Source organism: Herpailurus yagouaroundi, unplaced genomic scaffold (genome assembly GCF_014898765.1).
Source record: "Herpailurus yagouaroundi ecotype Mexico unplaced genomic scaffold, PumYag 180, whole genome shotgun sequence".
NCBI lineage: Eukaryota > Metazoa > Chordata > Mammalia > Carnivora > Felidae > Herpailurus > Herpailurus yagouaroundi.
The window spans coordinates 3,449,574-3,474,197 of NW_024412411.1; the positions used below are offsets into that span (position 1 = coordinate 3,449,574).

Sequence of the window (24,624 nt, forward strand, 5' to 3'; positions counted from 1 at the left end):
AAATCAAGCATCGGATGCTCAACCAACTGAACCACCCAGGTGCCCCGTAATCATTTTTTAAAGTTAAGTGATCACAAATTACTATTTGGTTCTGTTATCCTTAGCCCTACTATCTTAGCTGCCTCTCTTATAATATCCACTCATCATGAAGGCAAAACTATCCAGAACATGGACCCAAAAGGATTTATTTCAGGCAACCTTTACCGGTGGCATTCAAATGTTCTACCCCTTTTCTTCTATTTCTCCCACTGGGGAGGTCAGGAGGAATTTGGTGAGCCTCAATCTATTTCCCACTCTAGGATGATGGCCCAAGGAGCTTCAGGAAATAAAGAGGGGGGTGGCAGCAGGTCACATGCCAGGGAGAATGTTTCTTTATATACACATTTCAGTTAAACTTGAAGTCCCTGAAACATTCACTAGTCTCTCTTTTTCAAAATCACACCATGAGTGGGGCACCCAGCTTGGCTCAATTGGTAGAGGGTGCAACTCTTGATCTCCAGGTCATGAGTGCAAGCCCCACATTGAGTGTGGAGCCTACTTAAAATAATAATAATAATAACAATAATAATATTATTATTATTATTATCAACAATAATAATAATAACAAATCACACAGTGTTGGTAAATGATGGAAGCAGGGTTGGATCTGAGCCCATATTCTCTGCACATTCTCCCATCTTTATGTGTCTACTATGCCACTTATGGATGTACAGACAAGAATGATGTCATAGAGGTAGGAGAAAAAAGAGAAAGAAGAATAGGAAGCTTTCATTTCAGTTCACCAGATGCATATTACTATGGGCCAGGCCCTGGACTAGATGTTGGAGATACAGAGATGAATAAGGTACATCCTTTACCTTGGGCAACTCATAGTCTGTAGGAGGATAAAGCAAGAAAGCAGGAGCCTTGGTACCTGGAAAGTTGGCCTGTGTTGAGCTATCTTGGTTTCTCTAAGGGAGTCTTAGTTTTTAGAGGCTAGAGACAAAATAAGCCAGAGAAATTACAGAATAGCTGGAGATACAAGGATTTCTGGCCACATCTGTATGAAAGTGTCTTTCTGGCAAACTCAGCAAGCTCATATTCCTTTATAACACATGACATCATCAACTGAGCTTGGAAACAATAATATCCATTCCAGCACATTAATAGATATTGCTGCTATGGTGTCTTTACATCCATATGTGCTGATTTCACCTTCCTTTCGGGTCCTAGATTCCTGACCTTTTAAAGTATTCTAGTTGTCTTGAAAAATCCTTGTGCTTTGCCAACAGAATTAATTGTCCCTTTCTTCCTTCTTATCCCTCTTCCCCTCAGCTTTCTGCCTCCTCAGAGTGTATGAACAGTACAAAGATAGGTTTTGTATCTTACCAGGTTACATTTGCCTGGCATAGACAAGGAAAGAAACTCTTTGGCCTAGCCAATCTGCCCTTTTGGAAACCTATAGTCACCATCCGGTGGAACAGAAGGAGCACAGGTGCTGAAATCAGGTAGGTCATCACCTGCAGTGTGACTTATGTTAACTAGGTAACTTCTTTGTTTCTTTGTTCCTCATCTATGAAACGAGTGAGTGATTCTCAACTTCACACAGGCATTGGGGGAGTTGAATGAACCTATATACCTGGAAAGACCTGACCTGGCACAAACTAAGAACTCAATAGTTTTTTTTTTTTTTTTTTTTTTTTTTTTTTTCCTAAAATCTCAACAGCTTTTAGATACCCCGTGCAGGCAAAAGACAAAACAAAACAAAACAAAAAAACAGTCACTGTGGTGGAGGAGGGATGACTTATTTGCTATTTCTCCAGGCAGAATTAATTGCCATCTCTGTGTGGTCCCAATATTTTTGCACATAATTCTGCTATTTCATTTACTATACTATATATTAATTATTTGTTACTATCTCCTCCACATATTAAATTGTGAGTTCCTCAAGAACTGAGCTCCTATCTGATTAATTTATTCTAGTGGCTAGCACAAGACATGGAGATTTGACTTCTAGCCTTGATTTAAAAGCTGATTGAGGGGTGCCCGCTGGCTCATTCGGTAGACCATGCAACGCTCGATCTTGGGGTTGTGAGTTTGAGCCTGATGTTGGGTTTAGAGATTACTAAAAGAAAGAAGTAAACTTAAAAAAAAAATAGGTAAAAGCTGATTGACTCTAAGTGAGGCTTTCTGACATTCAATTGCTTCATAATAATTTTTTAATGTTTATTTTATTTTTGACTGAGAGAGACAGAGCATGAGTGAGGGAGGGGCAGAGAGAGAGGGAGACACACAATCCAAAGCAGGCTCCAGGCTCTGAGCTGTCAGCACAGAGCCCGACACGGGGCTCGAACTCACAGACCGCGACATCATGACCTGAGCCGAAGTCAGACACTCAACCGACTAAGCCACCCAGGCACCCTGTTTGCTTCATAATAATTGATAACTGCCTTCTATTAAGTGACCACTATGTGCAATGCTGTATGCTCAGAGCATCACTTAACTATGAATTTGTCCCTTTAGATGATCTCTTAGCAACTCTGCCCCTAAGAGATTAAGGGCTACCTTTGGGGGGCATAGATTTACCTACTTGGCCCTTTGCAGCTCCTTGGAATTTCATCATAGGAGAAATTGATAAAACAATAGGTTAAGGGATCTTGACAGGGTTTCTGACACCAAAGCAAACTCCCTATCACTGAAGCCCCATTCATATTTACCAGGTTTTACATCTTTTCCTTGTTAAGGAAAACAATAACAACAAAATCAGTAGCAGCAATAATAACAGCAACAATAAAAATAATTGCATATTTATTATTTCACTTGACGTTGACTTTATGTGACCATGTACTCCCTTCATACACAGAGTTTATGTGCATATCTCTGTAGTTAGAATCCCTTATTGCTTTATAATTGTTTTTTGTTTTTTGTTTTTAATTTTTTTTTCAACGTTTATTTATTTTTGGGACAGAGAGAGACAGAGCATGAACAGGGGAGGGGCAGAGAGAGAGGGAGACACAGAATCGGAAACAGGCTCCAGGCTCTGAGCCATCAGCCCAGAGCCCGACGCGGGGCTCGAACTCACGGACCGCGAGATCGTGACCTGGCTGAAGTCGGACGCTTAACCGACTGCGCCACCCAGGCGCCCCGCTTTATAATTGTTTATAATTTGACTTCTCTACTGATCTCTACCAACCACTTAAAAAATTATAAATATTTAGGGTGTGCAATATGTTGATTTGATATATATACATAATGAAATGATTATTGTGGTTCAACTAGTTAACATACCATTTCTTCATATAGTTATCTTTTGTGATGAGGGCACCTAAAATTTACTCTCTTAGCATATTTGCAGTATTCAATACAGTATTATTAATTATAGTTATCATGTAGTACTTTAGATCTCTAAACTTAATTTATCCTGCGTAACCGGAACTTTGTACCCTTTGATCAACATTTCTCCATTCTGCCCCCCGGTCCTGCTCAAGCCCCTGGTAACCACCATTCTCTACTCTGCTTCAATGAGTCCAACTATTTTAAATTCCAAGTGTAAGTGAGATAATGGATTATCTGTCTTTCTGTGCCCATCTTATTTCATTCAGCATAATATCCTTCAGTTTCATCTACGTTTTAACAAATGACAGGATTTCCTTCTTTTGAAAGGCTGGTATAATATTTCATTATATATTCGCTATTTATACTGTTTTCCATTGTGGATATACCAATTTACGTTCTCACCAACAGTATGCGAGGGTTTCCTTTTCTCCACATCCTTGCGGAAAGTTAGCTTTTGTCTTTTTGATAATAGCCATTCTAACAGGTGTGAGATAAGATCTCATTGTGGTTTTGTTTTGCATTTCCCTGATGAGTAGTGATGTTCAGCATCTTTTTACGTACTGTTGGCCATTTGTGTGTCTTCTTCTGAGAAATGTCTATTCAGGTCCTCTGCCCATTTAAAAAATTCTTGATTTATAATTGACATACCATGTTATATTAGTTTCAAGTGTACAACATAAATATTGATTTAACACTTCTATGTACTACTCAGTGGTCACTATGATAAGTGTAGTTACCATCTGTCACCATACAAGGTTATTACGATATTATTGCCTGTGTTCCCTATGCTGTATTTTTCATCTCCATGACCTATTTTATAACTTAAGTTGGTACATATTAATCCTCTTCATCTATTTTGCCCACCCCCACCCATCTCTCCTCTGGACCACTGATTCGTTCTCTGTATTTAAGAATCTGTTTATTTTGTTTTTTAGATTCTACAGATAAGTGAAGTCATATGGTAATTGTCTTTCTCTTTCTGACCTATTTCACTTAGCATAATATCCTCTCGGCCCATCCATGTTGTGGCAATTGCCTTTGTCCATTTATTTTTTTTTTTTATTTTTTATTTTTTTAAAATTTTTTTAAATTACATTTCTTTATTTTTGAGAGGTAGAGAGGGACAGAGCGTGAATGGGGTAGGGGCAGAGAGAGAGGGAGACACAGAATCCGAAGCAGGCTCCAGGCTCTGAGCTGTCAGCACAGAGCCTGATGTGGGGTTCGAACTCACAAACTGTGAGATCATGACCTGAGCCGAAGTCGGACGCTTAACCGACTCAGCCACCCAGGCGCCCCCTGCCTTTGTCCATTTAAAATAGAGTGCCAATGAGAAAAAATGAAATATGGCCTTTTGTAGCAACGTGGATGGAACTGGAGAGTATGATGCTTAGTGAAATAAGCCATACAGAGAAAGACAGATACCATATGTTTTCACTCTTATGTGGATCCTGAGAAACTTAACAGAAACCCATGGGGGAGGGGAAGGAAAAAAAAAAAAGAGGTTAGAGTGGGAGAGAGCCAAAGCATAAGAGACTGTTGAGAACTGAGAGCAAACTGAGGGTTGATGGGGGGTGGGAGGGAGGGGAGGGTGGGTGATGGGTATTGAGGAGGGCACCTTTTGGGATGAGCACTGGGTGTTGTATGGAAACCAATTTGACAATAAATTTCATATATTAAAAAAAAATAAAAAAATAAAATAAAATAGAGTGCCATTGGGGTGCCTGGGTGGCTCAGTCGGTTGAGTGTTGGTTCTTGATTTTGGCTGAGGTCATGATCTCACGGTTCATGGGTTCAAGACCCACATCCAGTTGTGCCCTGACAGCACTGAGCCTGCTTGGGATTCCCCCTCTCCCTCTCTTTCTGTCCCTCCCCTGCTCGAGCACGTGCATGCATGCTCTCTCTCTCTCTCTCAAAATAAATAAGTAAACTTAAAAAAAATTTGAGTGCTATTGAGTTGAATTCCTTATATACTTTGGGTTTTAACCCCTTAGCAGAGGTATGGTTTGCAGATGTTTTCTCCCATTCTGTAGGTTGTCTTTTCACTCTGTTGATTGTTTCCTTTGCTGCACAGAAGCTTTTTAGTTTGATGAAATTCCCTATGAGCTACTTAAGTTCAGGGACCATGTAATATTCATCTCTGTATTCCCAAGATTCAATAAAAGGACTGGCACTATGTTATGATAAGTAAATGGTTAATGTGTGTAAAGTAAATGAATATGCAGTGTCATCATTATCTCATGTGAGAAGGCTTATATAAGAGGGAAAACACTTTGCATAAGGAGACTGAATTTGAAACTCAGCTCTGCTTCAGTTGGTTGGCCTGGAAGAAGTCTCTTAACCTCTTGGAATATCCTTATATCTAAAATCAAGTGATAATATTTCACTAACAGGCTTGTGGGGAATAAATTAAGTGATGCTCTGAGCACAATGCATTGCACATAATTGTCACTCAGTAGAAAGTAGTTATTATCGGGGTGCCTGGGTGGCTCACCCAGTTGAGCATAGGCTCAGGTCATGATCTCACGGTTCATGGGTTCCAGTCCCAAGTAGGGCTCTAGAAGCCTGGAACCTGCTTCGGATTCTGTGTCTCCCTCTCACTGACCCTCCCCTGCTTGTGCTCTGTCTCTCTCTCAAAAATAAATAAACACTAAAAAATTTTTTTTTAAGTAATAAAAAAAGAAAGTTATTATCAATTATTAATTACAAGGCAACTGAACGTCAGAAAAACTCGCTTAGGGACAATCAGCTTTTAAATCAATGTTACAAGTCAGTTCTCCATGTCCTGTGCTAGCCACTGGAATGAATTAATCATACAGGATCTCAGTCCTTGAGGAACTCACAAATATGTGAAAGAGACAGTAACAATTAATACATTGTATGTTGGATGAAATATCAGAATTGTGTGCAAAACACTGGGACAACACAGATGTGGCAATGAATTCTGCCTGGAAAAATTGCAGTGAAGGTGACATTTAAGCCGTGGTTAGGGCAGTCTTGAAGGGATTTCTAGATACTGAGTCTCAGAAGCTACCGGAACCAAGGTGCTGCAGGGATTGAATGTGTCTCGGTCGGATATTGTTACTGGACCCAGGCGAGGTGTTCCGTCAGTGTTTCCAGACGCCGGGAGATCGCTGCAGCTTGGGCGGGTCTTCAGCTTGCACAACTACCGGCCGCAGCAGCAAAGGATGAACGGAGCTCTAGAAAAGGTAGGTTCCACGCACGCTGGGCGCGGCGGAGGTGGTGGGGAGACTAGAGGTGGGTGGTGGCCGCCTGGCTATCGCGGCCTCTGCAGACATCCGGGTATGAAACACTGGCGAGAACAAGGTTCTCCCGGCAGCACCCGCGGCTCCTTGCGGTCAAAGGGTTGTGTTTCATCCACTCCTCCCCGGGCGAACACAGCTGCGATTACCCGTGGGCCACGCCCCCTCCGCTAGCCACCCTCGCCACCCATTGGCCTGGAAAGGGAAGAGCCGCACAGTGGAAAACTCTTAGAGATTGTCGGAACCTATGCTGGTTCCGACAATGTCTGTGACCTTGAGCAGGTCATTTTTATTTTTGCGTTAAGTAATCAACTTCCAGAGTGTTTTAACTTGGTGACCTGATTAGGATGTGAGACTACTTGACGATAAGAAAAGGATAATAAGCTAAAATTTTACGTAACAACACCCTATTTAAATGACTTCAGTAAAACCGTCTGAATCACGGTAAAGGCAGTCCTTGGTCTTCTCTTGCCCTTTTAACAGACGAACAGATTACAGGTGTGTTGTTTTAGATATATCATGATGCTTAGAATGATGTCTTACTTTTAGCAATTTTTGTTAAAATTGTATTTTGGCCGTTAATTGTAGAGATTATGTCTCCATGATGTACAGATCAGCATGATCTTTGCTGTTCATGGATCTACCAGTAGGTATCTTCGGGTGGGCCCTGAATGTCTTTAGGCTTGTTTCCTTAATGGTGCACACCTTGCTTCTTTATGAAATAACTCACTGATGTTCACTTCAGCCTAATTGTGAGAATTTGGCCAGATCTGGTGAAAGGATAATAGAAAAAAAGCAGGAAGTTTCAAAATTCCATTGTTAAAGACAGTCAGATTGGTGACTCTGTGCTCCTGCTGTATTTCTTTTTATTCTGAGGAGTGCTGAAAGGGAGGGATAATTTTTCAAGGAATACTGTTTTCTACCATTCTCTACTACAGGAGACCCCATGGAAATCTGTCATTAGGGCATCACCTAAAGATTCAAGGGCAGATAGGACCTCTCCAAGTCTGATGCCACTGTTACCTTTCAGACACCTTTGTTCTTCCACTCTGCTCTATTGCTTTGGCCAGAGAGTCTTCACTTGGAGTGTCCTCACCTTCTCACCACCCATCCAAATGCTCCATCCCTCAGCACCCAGCTCAGGTCTCATCTTTTCCATAAAACCTTTCTGACCACACTGTCTAAAATGCCTCAACTAGCTAGTGTTATCTTTTGGCATCTAATCATATGTAGTCTTGTGACCATCTTTGTCTCAGCCTCTCTGGAAGTGTTAGTTAATACTTTACATTTATAAGGAAAAGCCATGCGACTTGCATCACACCCGGATTCTATCTCTTGTGAGGTATATGACCTTAGGTGGGTTATTTGAACTCTCTGTGCTTCAGTTTCATATCTATAGAATGCAGATGATAATGCCCACCATATGGAATTGTTGTAAAGATTATACAAGATAATGTAAATAAGATTAGTTTGTAAGGTGTGAAGGAATATATGCAGGAATATTGATATTATTTCACAGTTTATATACTGCTTTCATTTGCATAATTTCATTTGATTTTCACAGTATTATGAGATAATCTTGGCAGGCACAACAAATCAGGAAATGGAAGCAAGCTACTGGCACAGTGTCTGGTACATAATAGTTCTCAAATATTCTACTGAATGCCTGAATGAATGAATGCTCTTTTTTAAAATAGGTCAACAGCCATTTAAGTGGTAGAGCTGAGACTGGAGCCAAGATTTTCTACCTCTCCTAAGACCCAACTACTTTTCCTTTTTCATTCCTCATTTCACAGATGAGGAGAACCAAAACCTTCCTTAACCTTCCCAGTCCTTTCCATCTTTGTGACCTGTACAGCCCATTACACTGCTCTCACATTGCAGTGTAATAAATAATTTGCACATCTTCTGTCTTCACTAGAAAGATTTGAGAGTAGGCAACTGTACTTTTTTTTTTAACGTTTATTTATTTTTGAGACAGAGAGAGACAGAGCATGAACGGGGGAGGGGCAGAGAGAGAGAGGGAGACACAGAATTGGAAGCAGGCTCCAGGCTCTGAGCCATCAGCCCAGAGCCCAACGCGGGGCTCCAACTCACGGACTGTGAGATCGTGACCTGAGCTGAAGTCGGACGCTTAACCGACTGAGCCACCCAGGCGCCCCCAACTGTATTTTCTTTATGTCTGTATGTACCCAGCCCACAGTGTACTTGGCCTAAAGTAGCTCCTGATAAATATTGAGTGAATAAGTGACTGAACAAAAATTGACATTACATGCAAGTAAATGGTAGAGCTGGGACTAGAACTTCAGACTCTTAGCTCAGTGTTCTTTCCTTAGAAGCCTGAGGAGTTTTTAGCTTACAGTCATCTCCCATTTTAGATGAGTGAAAAACCCTGCTTTAGTGGAATAAAACAGGGTGGGATTACATACCTCTTTGGGTCAATAGAAGTGGTAAGGAGAAGTAGTGTTAAGACCATAATGCTGATACTCATCAACCCCCAGAAAACATACTGATTGATCAAGATGTCAGGATGATGTCTGTGGAAGTCAGAACATACCAGGGAATGAGTAATGACTCACCTGCGGAGTTACTTTACACATAAAATGGATGGTTCTGGAATATCAGGCTTAGGTCTGAATGTCACTCACCCTGAGATTACTGTTCTTCCCTCTGGGATTACCATACCTCTGAACCACAGGGTATGGTTAGGTGAGGTGTGGTGACCACAAAAGGTATGCCAGAAGGAGCAACCTTGGGTACTGATCTCATTGTAAGATGTTTTCAACTAAAAACATTGAAGTCTAATGTGGGGTAGAGTTCATGTAAACAAAGAGCAGTGAGGACTGAAGCAAATGACAAACCAACAGACATGAATTAGGAGGACATAAGATGTGACATAGGAGGGCACACGTTTCAGGGTGCCTAGAAAGGCAGGGAGTCCCAAAGCCCAGAAAAGTGGTCAGGAAGTTGGCTATTTTCTGGTTACTATTAGACTGTAAGCTCTGCAGGACAGGGATATTTTACTATTTTGTTCATGGTTTTCTCCTTAACACCTGTCACACACTAAAGTACATATTGTTTAATAAATGAGGAGCTGAACAATCACCACATCATCATCACTGCTACCAATTTGATCATTAACAATGTGCCTTGCACTTGCTAAGTCCTTTTTATATATTATCTAATTTAATCGTATCAACAACTCTTATGAGATAAATATTTTTATAACCTCTTTAAAGATAAGGAAATGAGGTTTGGATGGATTTATTAATTTAATCAGCAGATGTTTACTGACCACCCACAATGTGCCAGAGTATGGTAGGTGTTGGGATGTAGCAGTTTCCTGTCTTCATGGAGCTTATATTCTTAGCAACATGGACAGGCCAATTAAGCATATAACTACTTAATTAATTGTGATAAATGCCCCAAAAGAGATTCTGGGTGCTATGTGAGTGTATAACAGCAGGATCCAGGTACATCTGAGCAGTAAGGAAAGTTTTCTTGAGGATGTTACATGACTAAGACTTAAAGAATGCTAGAATTCAGACAGACAGAGAGAGTATGTGCAAAGGCCTTGAAATGAGAACACGTTTGGAGTTCCAAAGGGCCCAGAAGATATTGGGAATGAGAGAAGCAGTGGGACTTCAACCAAGGGAGAATGTGCAGAGAAATGTGGGGATGAGACTTGGGGAGATGGTAGGGGATTGGACTTAAATTTCAGGTAACCACAGGTATTTTGAAACAGTTTAGCCCTGGAGGAAGGTAGGAAATTGGGCTTAATAAAGGTCAACTGTGGCCTAGAAGTACCATCCAGCAGTTATGGTGGAAGGCCAGACGTTTCTTTCTTTTTAAAAAAATTGAGATATCATTCATATACCATAATATTTGCCCTTTTAAGATGGACAATTGAGTGGTGTTTAGTATATTTACAGAGTTGTGCAGCTATCATCAAAATCTAATTCCAGAACATTTTCTTCTCTGCAAGAAGAAACTCTGTACCCATAAGCAGTCATTCCTCATTCATCCCTCTGCCCATCCCCATGTAATCACTGATCTGCTTTCTGTCTGTATGGATTTGTCTGTTCTGGTCATTTCATGTAAGTAAATCATAAGTATGCAGAGCCAAGTATATTTTTTAACATTTATTTATTTATTTATTTATTTATTTATTTATTTATTTGAGAGAGAGACAGAGAGTGCGCACATGCAAGCACGAGCAGGGGAGGGGCAGAGAGAGTGAGAGAATCCCAAGCAGTCTGTGCACCATCAGCACAGAGCCTGATGTGGGGCTTGAATTCATGAACCATGAGATCATGACCTGAGCTGAAACCAAGAGTTAGATGCTTAACCAACTGAGCCGCCCAGGTACCCAGAAACAATGTATTTCTTCTTAAAAAAAAAAAAAAATTAATGTTTATTTTTGAGAGGCAGAGAGACGGAGCATGAGTAGGGAGGGGCAGAGAGAGAGGGAGACAGAATCTGAAGCACGCCCCAGGCTCTGAACCGGCAGCATGGAGTCTGATGCAGGGCTTGAACCCAGAAACTGAGAAATGATTTGAGCCAAAGTTGGACACTTAACCGACTGAGCCACCCAGGCACCCCAGAGGCCAAATATTTCTTAAGTGACTTGCCAAAGATCAGACAGCTAGCTATTAAAATGGAAGTTTCAGTATTTAAACCCAGGTTTGTGTGAATCTATAATCTGTTCTCCTAATAGCCATAAAGACTCAGTGCAAAGATGGACTTGGACAGTCAACATATTAAACATAGGAGGAAGAGACTTGGCCAAAGGGAAAACTACAAACAAAAGCAATTTTGAAAGAACTTAGGAAAAAGTTGGCCAGAACACCACTGGCCAGCTGTGTGCTTTAGGCACATGAATTCACCTTTCTGAGCTTTGGTTTCCTCACAGTTAAATGGGGGTAGAAATACCTACCTCACAAATAGTTGTGAGGATTAAGGGAAATGATGTTTGGCATATAGCAGGTGCTCAGCGAATGGTGGGGTTATTGATGCCATTATTATTAGCATATGAATTTCATACTAATATAAATTAGTATCATTCTTTTGAGAGGTAGTGTGGTAGAATGGAAGGCGTGGACTTTAGATTCACTCAGACTTGGGTTTGAATTCTTGGTGCCTCTTATCAAACCTATAACTTTGGGCAATTTTCCTAAACCTTTGGTTTTTCCTCTATAAAATGGATGCAATTATCTCATTTATGCCTCTATCAGGATTAGTGTAAAGATGAACTGAAATAGTATAAGCAAAGTGCTTACCACAAAGAAGGTACTCAATACGTGATGTAACTGCTACTTTAAATATTTGTTGATATAGAAATGTATTCTGTTAATATTTGTAAAACAATTTTCAGTTGCTTTCATGGGCCCCTGACTCACTGTTGTCACCACTCACCCTGGGGTTCTGGGTGTGTGAAGATACTCATTCCGTATAGATTTCTCCCCAGGACTTCAATTCTCTGTAGCTGCACAGTCCCCTGGTTCTTGGCTCCTGAGCTCATGGCACAAGTATTTTTGTAACCCACTGCAGCAGCTGTGTCCTCATTCATTCATTCATTCACTAGCGTCACCACCTCCTCTCCCATTTGCTGTGGAGCTATTGCTGCTTTTCATTTGCTGATTGGGAGGGAGTGGATATTTGTGGATACAGTCCCAAAATAGATTACTTTTGTTCTGATAAATAATGCCGAGCATTGAGCATCGAGCATCGCAGGGAAGAGGAATCACATTTTCCAGAGCTGAAAGGGAGAGTTCACGCTACAATTTGAATGTCTTCCAGAAAGTTGTCAACCCTTAATCCTGGCTTTTAGATAATTAAATCCTTTGCTTTTGTAGAGACTCAGAAATCTGAATGATTAAAGTGAGGAAAAATCAGTGTCCTCTAGATCTTTCTTCCCATCCAATTCTTCTGTATGAGGTAACCCACTTAATATATTTTCTTCACTCATTTCTATTCTGTTTGTCACGGTTGGTAGACCTTGGGCCTGGAGGAATCTTTTTTTTTTTTTTTTTTTTTTTTTTACGTTTATTTATTTTTGAGACAGAGAGAGACAGAGCATGAATGGGGGAGGGTCAGAGAGAGAGGGAGACACAGAATCCGAAACAGGCTGCAGGCTCTGAGCACAGAGCCCGATGCGGGGCTCGAACTCACGGACTCCGAGATCATGACCTGAGCCGAAGTCGGACGCCCAACTGACTGAGCCACCCAGGCACCCCGGGCCTGGAGGAATCTTAGACTAATCTGCTCCAGCTTCACAGAGGGGAAGTACTGGCCAAGGTGTGATGGCTGGTGGCTGGAGCTCCTGTCTCCCAAGGCTCCCCGTTGCCTACCTGCTTTTTATGCGGGCTAATATTAGGTTAAGCATATTGTGCACATAATTACAAAGTCTTTTAGTATCTGGTTTAATTGCAGTTTTAAGGATTGCCTATGCATTTTGCCTTTCCTTCCATCTATTCATATCCTTTCCAATCTTCATGACCTCACATTCTCTGAGAGACTTTTCCTAAATTTCATCACCCCCAGCCCAATTTCTTAAGCACTAACACATATGAGAGAGGATATAGATGGTGGGAAAATTATGGACTTTAGAGTCCGAGAATTCTAAGATCGTATGCTAGTTCTGATAGTGGCTGTTTGACTTTGGGTAGATTACTTAACATCCATTTCTTCAACTGTAAAATGAGGTAATAATACTTATTCTGATTCAGATGCATGGTAGGTACTCAACAAAATAGATGTGGGTGCTTAATAAATGGCATTCATTCACTTTCTAATCATTTATTTATTCACAAAAACAAACCTTGACTGAAAGTCTACAATGTGCCTGAGAAGAATACAAGACCTCTGCTCCTGAGGAGCTCTTAGTTTAGCATAGTGGTGTATGGGTGAATCTTCTGGGGAGAATGTTCATGACTTTGAGCAGATTCTCAGTGTCTGTATCACCCCAAACGCTAAGGACTTCTGCTGGCCATCTCCACCTGAATTTCCTGCCAGAGGTGCTTATTATTCGTATCATGTATTTTGTCTTAAATCATATAATGCTTGTGGTATATTGCTTAGCTGTTTATTTTTATTTTATTTTATTTTTTAAGGCTTATTTATTTTTGAGAGAGAGAGAGTGCAAGAGGGGGGAGGGGCAGAGAGAGAGAGGGAGACAGGATCCCAGGTAGGCTCTGCACTGACTGCAGCCAGCTGGATGCCAGGCTCAAAGTCATGAACCATGAGATCCTGACCTGAGCCAAAGTCAGACAGAAGCTCAACCAACCAAGCCGCCCAGGTGCCCACTTAGCTGTTTAATATAGATGTATGTCTGTATCTCCAGCCATTCAAACTCCTACAGGACAGGGATTGTGCTTACGTTTTTTTAGCAGCTCTGTTGAGATACAATTCATATACCATACAATTCACCCATTTAAAGTGTACAATTCAATGACTTAATATATTCAGAGTATGGGGTGCCTGGCTGGCTCATCCAGTAGAGTATGGAAGAGCATGTGTTCAAGCCCTACATTGGGCTTAGAGATTACTTTAAAACACACACACACACACACACACACACACACACAGTGTGCATCCTTCACTACAATCTATTTTAGAACATTTTGGTCACCCCAAAAAGAAACCCCATATCCCTTAGGTGTCATCCCCACCATCTCAGACTCTAGCTGTAGGCAACCACTAATCTACTTTCTTTCTCAATAGGTTTGCGTGTTTTGGGTATTTCATATAAATGGAGTCATACAATATCTGGCTCTTTGTGACTGGCTTCTTTCACTTAGTGTAATATTTTCAAAGTCTGTCTATGTTGTTACATTTTCTTTTTATATTCCCTTTAATACTTAGCACAGTAGTTGGCATATAACAGCCTTTTAAAAAATAAAATTTATTTTATTATATTAAAAAAACTTTTTTTGTTGTTTATTTTGAGAGAGAGAGTGTGTGTGTAAGCAGGGGAGGGGCAGAGAGAGAGGGAGAGAGAGAACCCCAAGCAGGCTCTGTGCTGTCAGCACAAAGCTTGATACCGGGCTCGATCTCACGAGTCATGAGATCATGACCTGAGCTAAGATCAAGAGTCGGAAGCTTAACCAACTGAGCCATCCAGACCCCAAAATAAAATTTATTTTATTTTAGTTTTAGAATTATTTTATTTTAGTTTTAGAATTACAGAAAAGTTGCAACGATAGTACAGAGAATTTCCACATACCACAATCCAGTTTTGACTATTATTATCTTATACTTTTCATAAATTAATCAACTGATATTGATATATTATTAACTAAAGTCCATATTTTTTCCTATTTCTTTCATTTTTTTTTAAATCTAATGTCATTTTTCTGTTCCAGGATTCCATCCAGGATATTATATTACATTTAGTCATTACATTTAGTCATCATGTCTCCTTAGGCTTCTCTTATCTATGACAGTTTCTCAGACTTTCTTTGTGTAATAGGTTTTTAACATGTACATGTTGAAGGGATAAATTGTTACCCGTAGAGGACAGGACTGTCTCTTTACATTAGAGAGTCTTAGGACATTTAGTATTTATTATCTAGTTACTTTATAAAAAGACCTCTATGTTAAACACTCCCGTAGTAAAGTTATACCACTGATCTTTCAAATGGATGCCAGTAGGGCAGAGTGAGCTTGAAATAACTGGGGAGGGTGGAAACTCAGGGAAGTTGCCACTGCTACTGTCTCCTGTCATTGTTTTGTTGATATTGGCATTTATTATTATTATTATTATTATTGAGACTATGCTATACCAGAGACATAGCCTCTGGAGTAAAACAGTAAAACAGTGAGACAGCCTCAGCTGTCTCACCTGTAAAATTGCCTTGCAGTGTGTTGAAAATTAAGGAAGAATTAAGAAAGTCCCTTGCATGGTACTTGTGCTTGGCAGATGCATAGTTGTTGATTGATGTTAGAAAAAAAAATAGATTAAATTGGAAAGGGAAAATAAGGTTAAAAAAAAAAAAGAGCAGCATGGAAAGAGAACTTCTGGGTTTTTTGTTTTGTTTTGTTTTGTTTTGTTTTAGCATTTCCTATAGTGGGTGGAATAAGAAAGAAGATGACGTTGGTTTGCCTACATATTTATTGTCAACTGAAGGACATCATCTTTGCTAGACAAGAGCCTTTGGGTTCTTTTTGGTTTGTGTGCTTTGAGTTTCTAGCCTCTTTTTGAAGAAGTGCTTGGAAGGCTATGAATGGTTAAGGTTGTCCTAACATGGCTATTTTGCTGTAGGTGCTGTGTCCAAGGAATGATACCATTTTTAAGCAAGTCTTTTCTCTCTTAAGGTAAGGATATTAATAACAGTGGTTAAATATAGCCAATATTTGTACTCGCCTAGGGTTCACCCATCATTTGTCTTTCATCATCTCCACTTGTGTGTCTGCTAAACATCTCAAGTATTAACTCTCCTGCCATCTTTCTCTTTCCCCATTCTCAGTAAATGACAACTCCATTCATGTAGTTGCCCAGGCCAAAGTTCTTGCAGTCAGTCTTGACACTGTTATTTTTCTCACTGTACATCCAATTCTTTAACAAATCCTCTCAGCTCTACTTATGAAATACATACAGAATCAGACCATTTCTCACCTCCAGTTTCAGGTCTCATGCTTTCTGTTTTGCTAAACTACTAGGGACCAGTTCCTTCTAATCTTCTTTATTACCGTCATCCTGCGTCCTAACTGTTCCTCCTCCTTTTTGATTTTAGCATGAAGGATAGAAGACAAAACTTAGTTTGTATTTGACAAAACTTAGTTTTGTCTTCTAATCGGAGTGGTCCATTTATTTATTAATGTTTTTTATTTATTTTGATAGAGGAAGAGAGAGAGAGAGAGAGAGACAGAGAATCCCAAGCAAGCTCTGAGCTGTCAGTGCAGAACCCGATGTGGGGCTTGAACTTATGACCAGTGAAATCATGACCTGAGCCAAACTTGAATCGGAGGCTTAACCAGCTGAGCCACCCAGGTGCCCCCAGAGTGGTTCTTTTTAAAATCAAGTTTCTCTCTCAGAACTCTCCGACGGTATCCCATCTTACTCAAAATAAAATCTATACTCCACCATATCCTGCAAGGCTTTACATAATCTGTTCCCTCATCCGCATACTACTACTTACTCAGTTTTAGCCACACTGGTGGCTCCCTTTCTAGTCCTTGATGATCTAAGCACTCTCCTACCCCAGGATCTTTGCCCATTCTTCCCTTAGATATCCATATGGCTTGACCCCCTTACCTTATTCAGGTTTGTGCCCAGATGTCATCTTATCAGAGAGGTCTACAATGACTACCCTATGTAAAATAGCTCCCTCCACCCCAATCAGACTTTATTTCCTTACCTTGCTTTGTTTTTCGTCATTGCAGGTATCACCACCTGACACATTTTATATATATGGATGTGTACAGATACCAGATATTTAAATTGTCTTCCCTATCTGTCCCCTAGAATATAAGCATCATGTAGGTAAGGATTTTGTTAGTGTTGTTTCCTGCTGTATCCTTAGAGCCTAGAATGGTGTCTTGGCACATAGTAGGCATTTAATAAATATTTGTTTAATGAACGAATAGATCCTTATAGTGATCTCGTGAAACAGGTCATATTATCTTAATTTTATACATAAATAACTTAGGTACAGAGAGGTAAATTAATTGCTCTAAGATGACATAGCTAATATGTTGTTGGAGTTAGGATTCAAACCCAAGTTCTTTTTTCACTGCCTTGCATATATAGTTTGCTACCTCCCATCTTCTCTAGATGATAATGAATGGCATTTGGTGGTTTATTTCTCTATTCAGTAGAGATATTCACTGAGTGTTTTATGTGTGGCGGCCATATAATATAAAACAATGAATTGTATATCTCCCTGGACCACATGACAGTCATGAGCCTGAATGATTTCTTTAATCCTTTACATTTATTGAGGCCTCTCTCCTATTATTCCCTTTCCATCTTAATCTATTTTTCCATCATTAATCAGTCAACTCTTCAATAAGTCGTTACTATAGAACCATTTTACATGTTCTCTCTAATCTTTACAAAAACATGACAGGACAAATATAAATATTGTCATTTTACAAAAGAGGAAACTGGCTCAGAGAGTTTAAGAGATTTTCAATCTCATGGGATTATGCTATTATTATCTGCATTTTAAAGAGGAGATAACCGAGTTACAGAGATCTAAAAGAACTTGTTGAAGGTCACAGTTTGAACATGGTAGAGTCAGCATTTAATCACAGATCTGCTTGTCTCCCAACTTGTTCCGCAGTTTAGTTTCAAAATTTCGCAGGATGCTGAACCTGATAACCTAGTGAGCTGACAGAGCCGTATCATTCTCTTCCATGTTCTTTGGTTTCTGTATTCAGTCTGTAGTCATTGCTGTCCTTTCCTCTCCTCTCCCTGGGCATGTTCTAATAATGCAAGACTACCACCTCACTAGTTCTTTTGCCTCAGTCTCACCTCTTCCCATTCATTGCTCACCTGCTGCCAAGGTTAACTTTCCAAAGCTTAAACTTGATTGTGTCACTCCTGTGCTTAAACTCGGTGAGGAGCTTCCCACTGCCTATACAGAGTAAAGACCAAACTCCTTATCACAGCGTACGAGGTTCTTCCTTACCTGGCCCAGGAGAACCTCTTTCACCAACTCCCCTTTTCCCTGCTGCTTAAGTTCTACCCATATCCAGCTGCTTGCTGTTCCCCAAACATACTACTTTCATACCTTTGCCTGGAATGCTTTTCCTTAAGGCTAAATAGTTGAGAACAGTTCTTCATTTTTAAAACTCCAGTCAAACAGTTTTACCCCCCTAGCAGAAATGACCACATTTTCCTTCATGTTCCACCAAATCTTGTATAAGTTTTCATTCTGGATCAGCAATGTATTGTGGCTCACATTTATTTACATGTCTCTCTCCCAACTAGACTATAGAGAGAGACATTTTACTTATTTTTATATCCTCAGGATGTCTGGCACACAATAGGCACTTAATAATGTTTGTGGAAAGACGGGAAGGAGGGAATAAGGGAATTTCTAGCATTGACTTATCCTTAATGAGAGGCATACACGTTTTGGTAATGGTATAGATTAAATGTGGGTATCTAATTTTATTCAGCATACTCTTTCCCTCTTTTTAGATTCAGAACTTCAGGAGAAAATCCCATCTGTTCTGCAGGTATGTGGTTATTTCCTGATATAGTCTGCCTGCTTTAAGTGACCCTCTAATGCTCTGTAATAATTTTGTCTAGAAATATTCCTAACATATCTTTGAGAAGAGTGGCTGGGACCACATTCCACCCCTCACGTGGAATTGGGCAATGGGCAAGAATCTAAAGTAGTGGTTAAGAGCAAGAGCTCTATGGGAAGTTTGGATTCCAGCTCTACCGCATACTTACTCTGTGACCTTTGGCTACCTCGCCATAGCTTGCTTTCCTCGCTTAAAACAATGAGGATAATTATAGTACAAGCTACAGTGAATTATTTGAAGACTCAATGAGATAAAATACCTAAAATTAATTATTGTAATTGTAATTCCTACTATTTCAGACCTGTATTTCATGTCTATCATCTACCAGGCAAGGGCTTTTCTTACAGTATTTTGTCCAAAATAAATGTCCATTCAATCTGATTAACTCAATAAATTTCAATATGCTTCAACCCAATTACTTTCCCTTTTTACTTTGTCTATTATGTGAGAAGTTTCAAAGTAGTTGTTTGATTTTAATGACATCTGTCATCTGCCTAAAGAGTCAGAGGCAAAGGAAAGGGAGAAAAGAAGGGAACTAACGTTTACTGAGCGCCTCACATGTGTCAGGCAGTACATGAAGAGGTTTTACATCTATTATTTTTTTCAGAAGATGGCAGCAGTTATGTAGAGCATCACCATTTCTACCAGCCCCACTGCCCAGCATCTCAAAATATGGGCTTATTTTTATTTATTCATTCTCTCAACAAATATTTATTGTACCAAGATGTGTTTCAGGTGCTGGGATACAACGTTGAGAGGATACAGTCCTTGCCATTTGGAAAGCTTACAGTCTTGAAAGAATTTTTTCCCTAAGAACATACAGTGAACACTTTTCTACCCACCAATTATTTATTTTTTTAAATTATTATTCATTTTTTTGAAGAGAGACAGTGTGAGCAGGAGAGGGGCAGAGAGAGGGGAGACACAGAATCCGAAGCAGGCTCCAGGCTCTGAGCTGTTAGCACAGAGTCCAACGTGGGGCTCAAACCCATGAACAGTGAGATCATGACCTGAGCCGAAGTTGGACACTTAACCGACTGAGCCACCCAGGTGCCTCTCTACCCATCATTTAGAATAATTTGTTGTTAACATTTTGCTTTCTCTATCAGGCATCAAGACACTTCACTCTTAAACAGCTCAGCATTTCTAGAACTAAGGACATTCTCTACATTCTGTTAAAGAACTGCAATACTATCATCTCACTCAGGAAAATTAATAGTAATGCTCCCGTATCATCTAATACTCTATCCATTTCCGTAATTACCTGCAAATGTCTTTTCTGGCATTGTTTATAACCAAAAGCCTGTGAAATTTCCCACTTTGTATTTCACTGTTATGTCACTTTTAATCTAGAGCAGTTCTACCACTTTTTTTTATTTCTCTCTAATAGTAACATTAAAAAAATAATTTATTTTCAAGTTAGCTAACATACAGTGTATACAGTGTGCTTTTGGCTACGGGAGTAGAGTCCCCTGATTCATCACTTACATAACAGTAACTTTTTGACTAGGTCAGACCATCTGTCTTATAGAATGTCCTCCCTTCTTGATTTGTCTGATTGTTTCCTACTGGTGTTGTAGAACATGTTCTGTCTCCTTCCTACAACCTGGAAGTTAGCTCTAAAAGCTTGACAAGATTTAAATTAAACCTTAAATGGTTTAATTTAAATTTCATAACAGATGCCCTGAACTTCATTTTTAAAAAAATGTTTATTTATTTTTGAGAGAGAGTACAAATGGGGGAGGGGTAGAGAGAGAAGAAGACAGAATATCTGAAGCAGGTTCCTTGCTGACTGCAGAGAGATGGATGCAGGACTAGAACTCACGAACCAACCATGAGATCATGACCTGAGCCCAAGTCGGACGTTTAACCAACTGAGCCACCCAGGTGCCCCGATTCAGGTGCCCTGAACTTCATATGGCATCCTATCAGGAGATTAAAAAAAATAACTAAGAATATCTAATTATAAAATTGAAAGACATGCATTTAAAGAATATGGGAAATAAACATACATATACACAAGAAGAAGCTGAAGTAGACAGAAAATAAAAATAATACTATTCAGAAATTATTGTTTAACATTTTGTTGTGTATCCTAACAGGTCTTTTTCTAGGCATTTATATCTCTTTCTCCATAGATAGATAAATACATACATACATAAGTAGGTGGATAGAGAGATGGATTTTGTTTGTTTTGCAGTGATGGGAACAAATGATGTAATGTTTTATAATCTTTTTTTTTCTTAATCCATAGTGAATATGTCTCTACTACCTTGAAGATATAAGTATAGTTATTTTGAAAAAATTTTTTTTTAACGTTTATTTATTTTTGAGACAGAGAGAGACAGAGCATGAACGGGGGAGGGTCAGAGAGAGGGAGACACAGAATCTGAAACAGGCTCCAGGCTCTGAGCTGTCAGCACAGAGCCCGACGCGGGGCTCGAACTCACGGACTGCGAGATCATGACCTGAGCTGAAGTCGGCCGCTTAACCGACCGAGCCACCCAGGCGCCCCTAGTTATTTTGAATGTACTGCCTTATATTGGACAGTTCGAAGGGGAAGATTTTGTTTTTTAATTTTTTTTAACGTTTATTTATTTTTGAGAGAGAGACAGATCGTGCGTGGGGCACGGGCAGAGAGAGGAGTAGGCCCAGAATCCGAAGCAGGCTCCAGGCTCTAAGCTGTCAACACAAAGCCTGGAGGCAGGGCCTGAACCCACAAGCAGCAAGATCATGACCTGAGCCAAAGTCAGGATGCTCAACTGACTGAGCTACCCAGGTACCTGAAGGGAAGATTGTGAGTCTGGCTTTGAACATGTTGAATTGGAGTGTCTATGGGGAGGATAGTAGCCCATTGGATACATTGATATTGAATTCAAATTATAGGTCTGGATTGAAACTGTACATTTGGAAACCATCATATTGTCAATGTTAATTGAAGTCATGACAGTGAATGGGATCATGTGAGGAGAACAAGTGGAGAAAAGGCCCAAGAATCAGGCCCTTAGGAACTCCAACATTTAAAAACTGGGTAGAGGGTGAAAGAGATGGCTAATGAGGTTGAAAAAAGGAGGCCAAACTGGTAGGAGAAAACCAGCATAGTATAATTTCATGTCAGACACAAGGAGAATGTTTCAAGAAGGAAAGAGTGGTCAACTATGTTGGAGTTAGCACTGGGTGCTGCTGAGAGATCATGAAAGATAAGACCCTAACATTCTTTGTCTTTAGCAACATGGAGGTCACTGGTGATCTTAGGAAAACAGTGTGTTGTGTAGGTGGGGTGGGGCTAGTTGTGGAAGTCAACTGTGAGTTGACAAGTGAATAGGGGTTGGAGAGCTAGAGAAAGCTGTTACAATGTTTTTATGACCTCTGAGCAGGAGCAGAGAGAATTAGAAGGAGGTGGAGAGGAATGTGGGGTCCAGGAAAGGTGTTGTGTTTGTTTTTTTAACGTGTTTTTTTTCTCTTTTACACTTTTTATTTTGAAGGATTAAAAAAATACGGAAGAGGGGAAAAAAAAGAGAATATATCACATAAACCCAGATTGGGCAATTACTAACATTTTGCTAGATGTTCATTTTATTTTGTTTCGTTTTGTTTTAAAAAGAGATTATGATCAAGTGCACTTATTTCCTAGCTTTGGTCTCTTCTCTTACCTGTCAATTAGAGGCAAAATTCATTTTGAACTGGTATGTGTTCTGAGTAAAGTTTTTTTTTTTATTACATTAAAATTATCAACTAAGAATTGTAAATGCACTTTATATGGATGCATAGGATAAAAGTAAATATAAACTGTACAAAAAGGTGTCTGATGAAAAGTTGAATTTTCTATTTCCCAGTCTTACTTCCCAGTGGTATCTACTGATCACAATTTCTTATATATTTTTCAAGTTGTGTTCATATACGAGCATATATATTTTATGTGTGTATAACTGTGTCTTAATGCTGGACATTTAGGTTGTTCTTAGTTTTTGCTATTTCAAAAAATGCTGCAGCAACAATCTTTATACTTCTTTGTGAACTTGTTCCTGTACATTTGTAAGATAAATTCCTGGAATTGAAATTGCTGAGTCAATGGATTGTGATTAAAATTTTTGGTAAGTATCATCAGATTGCCCTTCAGAGAAGCTGTATTAATTTACATTTCTATTCTCTGGTCAAAACTGGGTTTAAAAAGAATCTTATTTTTTTGATAGTAAAAAATTATGTCTCATAATTTACATTTCTTGAGAGAGTTTATCATCTTTCCATATTTTTATTGTCTATTTGTATTTCTTTCCTTATGAACTGCCTGTCTATATTTTTTGCCCATTTTTTTATTGGATTGTTTGCTTTTTCATTTTACATAGTTTTAATATATTAAGGAAATTAGCATTTTTCTGTCATCTCTGCTTTGCATTGCCTCTAGTTATCTGTTTCTTGACTTTTTGTGTTTTTTGTTGGAAAGAAGTTTTACGTTTTTATATACCTAAGTTTATTAATCTTTGATTTCTAGATTTTGATACTTGCTTAGAAAGATATCTGTTCCAGGATTAGTTTAATCTTCATGTTATCTTCTGGTATTTTTTCCCCCTTTATATATGTAACCCATGTGGAATTAGAAGTGAGTAGGGATGCAATCCCACACCCCCCCAAAAAAAATGGGTAGTCAGTTGTTTCAACATTTATTGAAACATCCATTTATTGAAAAATCCATAGGTTGAAACTCAAATACTAAGTTTCCATATAGATCTGGGATGATTTTAACTTTGTTCCATTGATTTGTGTGTATATTTGATGCCACTACTAACCCTTCTTAATACTACTGGTTACTATAGTTTTATAGTATATTTTAGTATTTGAAAGGTACTTAAATCTGAGGATTTGGGGGGTTTTATTTTGTTTTTAAAGCTAGGATCAAATAGGGCATGTTAAGATCTATTGAAAAATATCCTGTAGGGATCCTTTTGAGTAAACATAATTTACTCAAACAGTTTTCTATTTAGAGAAATTTAAGCTGTCTCTAGGATTTTTGTTGCTGTTATTGTTCTACTACTTAATTTTATTTATTTATTTATTTATCTATTTAAAATTTACATCCAAATTAGTTAGCATATAGTGCAACAATGATTTCAGGAGTAGATTCCTTAGTGCTCCTTACCCATTTAGCCCATCCCCCCTCCCACAACCCCTCTAGTAACCCTCAGTTTGTTTTCCATATTTAAGAGTCTCTTATGTTTTGTCCCCCTCCCTGTTTTTATATTATTTTTGCTTCCCTTCCCTTATGTTCATCTGTTTTGTCTCTTAAAGTCCTCATATGAGTGAAGTCATATGATATTTGTCTTTCTCTGACTAATTTCACTTAGCATAATACCCTCCAGTTCCATCCACGTAGTTGCAAAAGGCAAGATTTCATTTTTTTTGATTGCCGAGTAATACTCCATTGTATATATATACCACATCTTCTTTATCCATTCATCCATCGATGGACATTTGGGCTCTTTCCATACTTTGGCTATTGTTGATAGTGCTGCTATAAACATTGGGGTGCATGTGTCCCTTCGAAATAGCACACCTGTATCCCTTGGATAAATACCTAGTAGTGCAATTGCTGGGTCATAGGATAGTTCTATTTTTAGTTTTTTGAGGAACTTCTATACTGTTTTCCAGAGTGGCTGCACCAGCTTGCATTCCCATAGGATTTTTCAATGTAAAGAACACTATGATAAACATCCATGTACATCAGTATTTGTATTCTTGTCTGATTATTAACTTAGAATACTTTTTTTTTCAAGAATTTTTAATGTTTATTTAT

General features: G+C 39.2%; 1 protein-coding gene across 4 annotated transcripts in view; it reads left to right on the forward strand.

The window, feature by feature from the left end:
- Nucleotides 1-6,417: 6,417 nt before the first annotated feature.
- MRPL48 (mitochondrial ribosomal protein L48) overlaps nucleotides 6,418-24,624 on the forward strand; it is a 53,944-nt gene continuing 35,737 nt past the window's right edge. The window contains exons 1-5 of one of the 4 annotated variants that reach the window (XM_040489293.1): nucleotides 6,418-6,521; nucleotides 12,431-12,512; nucleotides 15,838-15,890; nucleotides 18,724-18,761; nucleotides 22,874-22,927. In XM_040489293.1, coding sequence (XP_040345227.1) covers nucleotides 12,447-12,512; nucleotides 15,838-15,890; nucleotides 18,724-18,761; nucleotides 22,874-22,927 — 211 coding nt within the window. In that variant the 5' untranslated portion in view covers nucleotides 6,418-6,521; nucleotides 12,431-12,446. Of the gene's footprint in view, nucleotides 6,522-12,430; nucleotides 12,513-13,407; nucleotides 13,592-15,837; nucleotides 15,891-18,723; nucleotides 18,762-22,873; nucleotides 22,928-24,624 lie in introns of those variants that run through there. The other 3 variants (XM_040489292.1, XM_040489295.1, XM_040489294.1) reach the window with 3 other exon arrangements.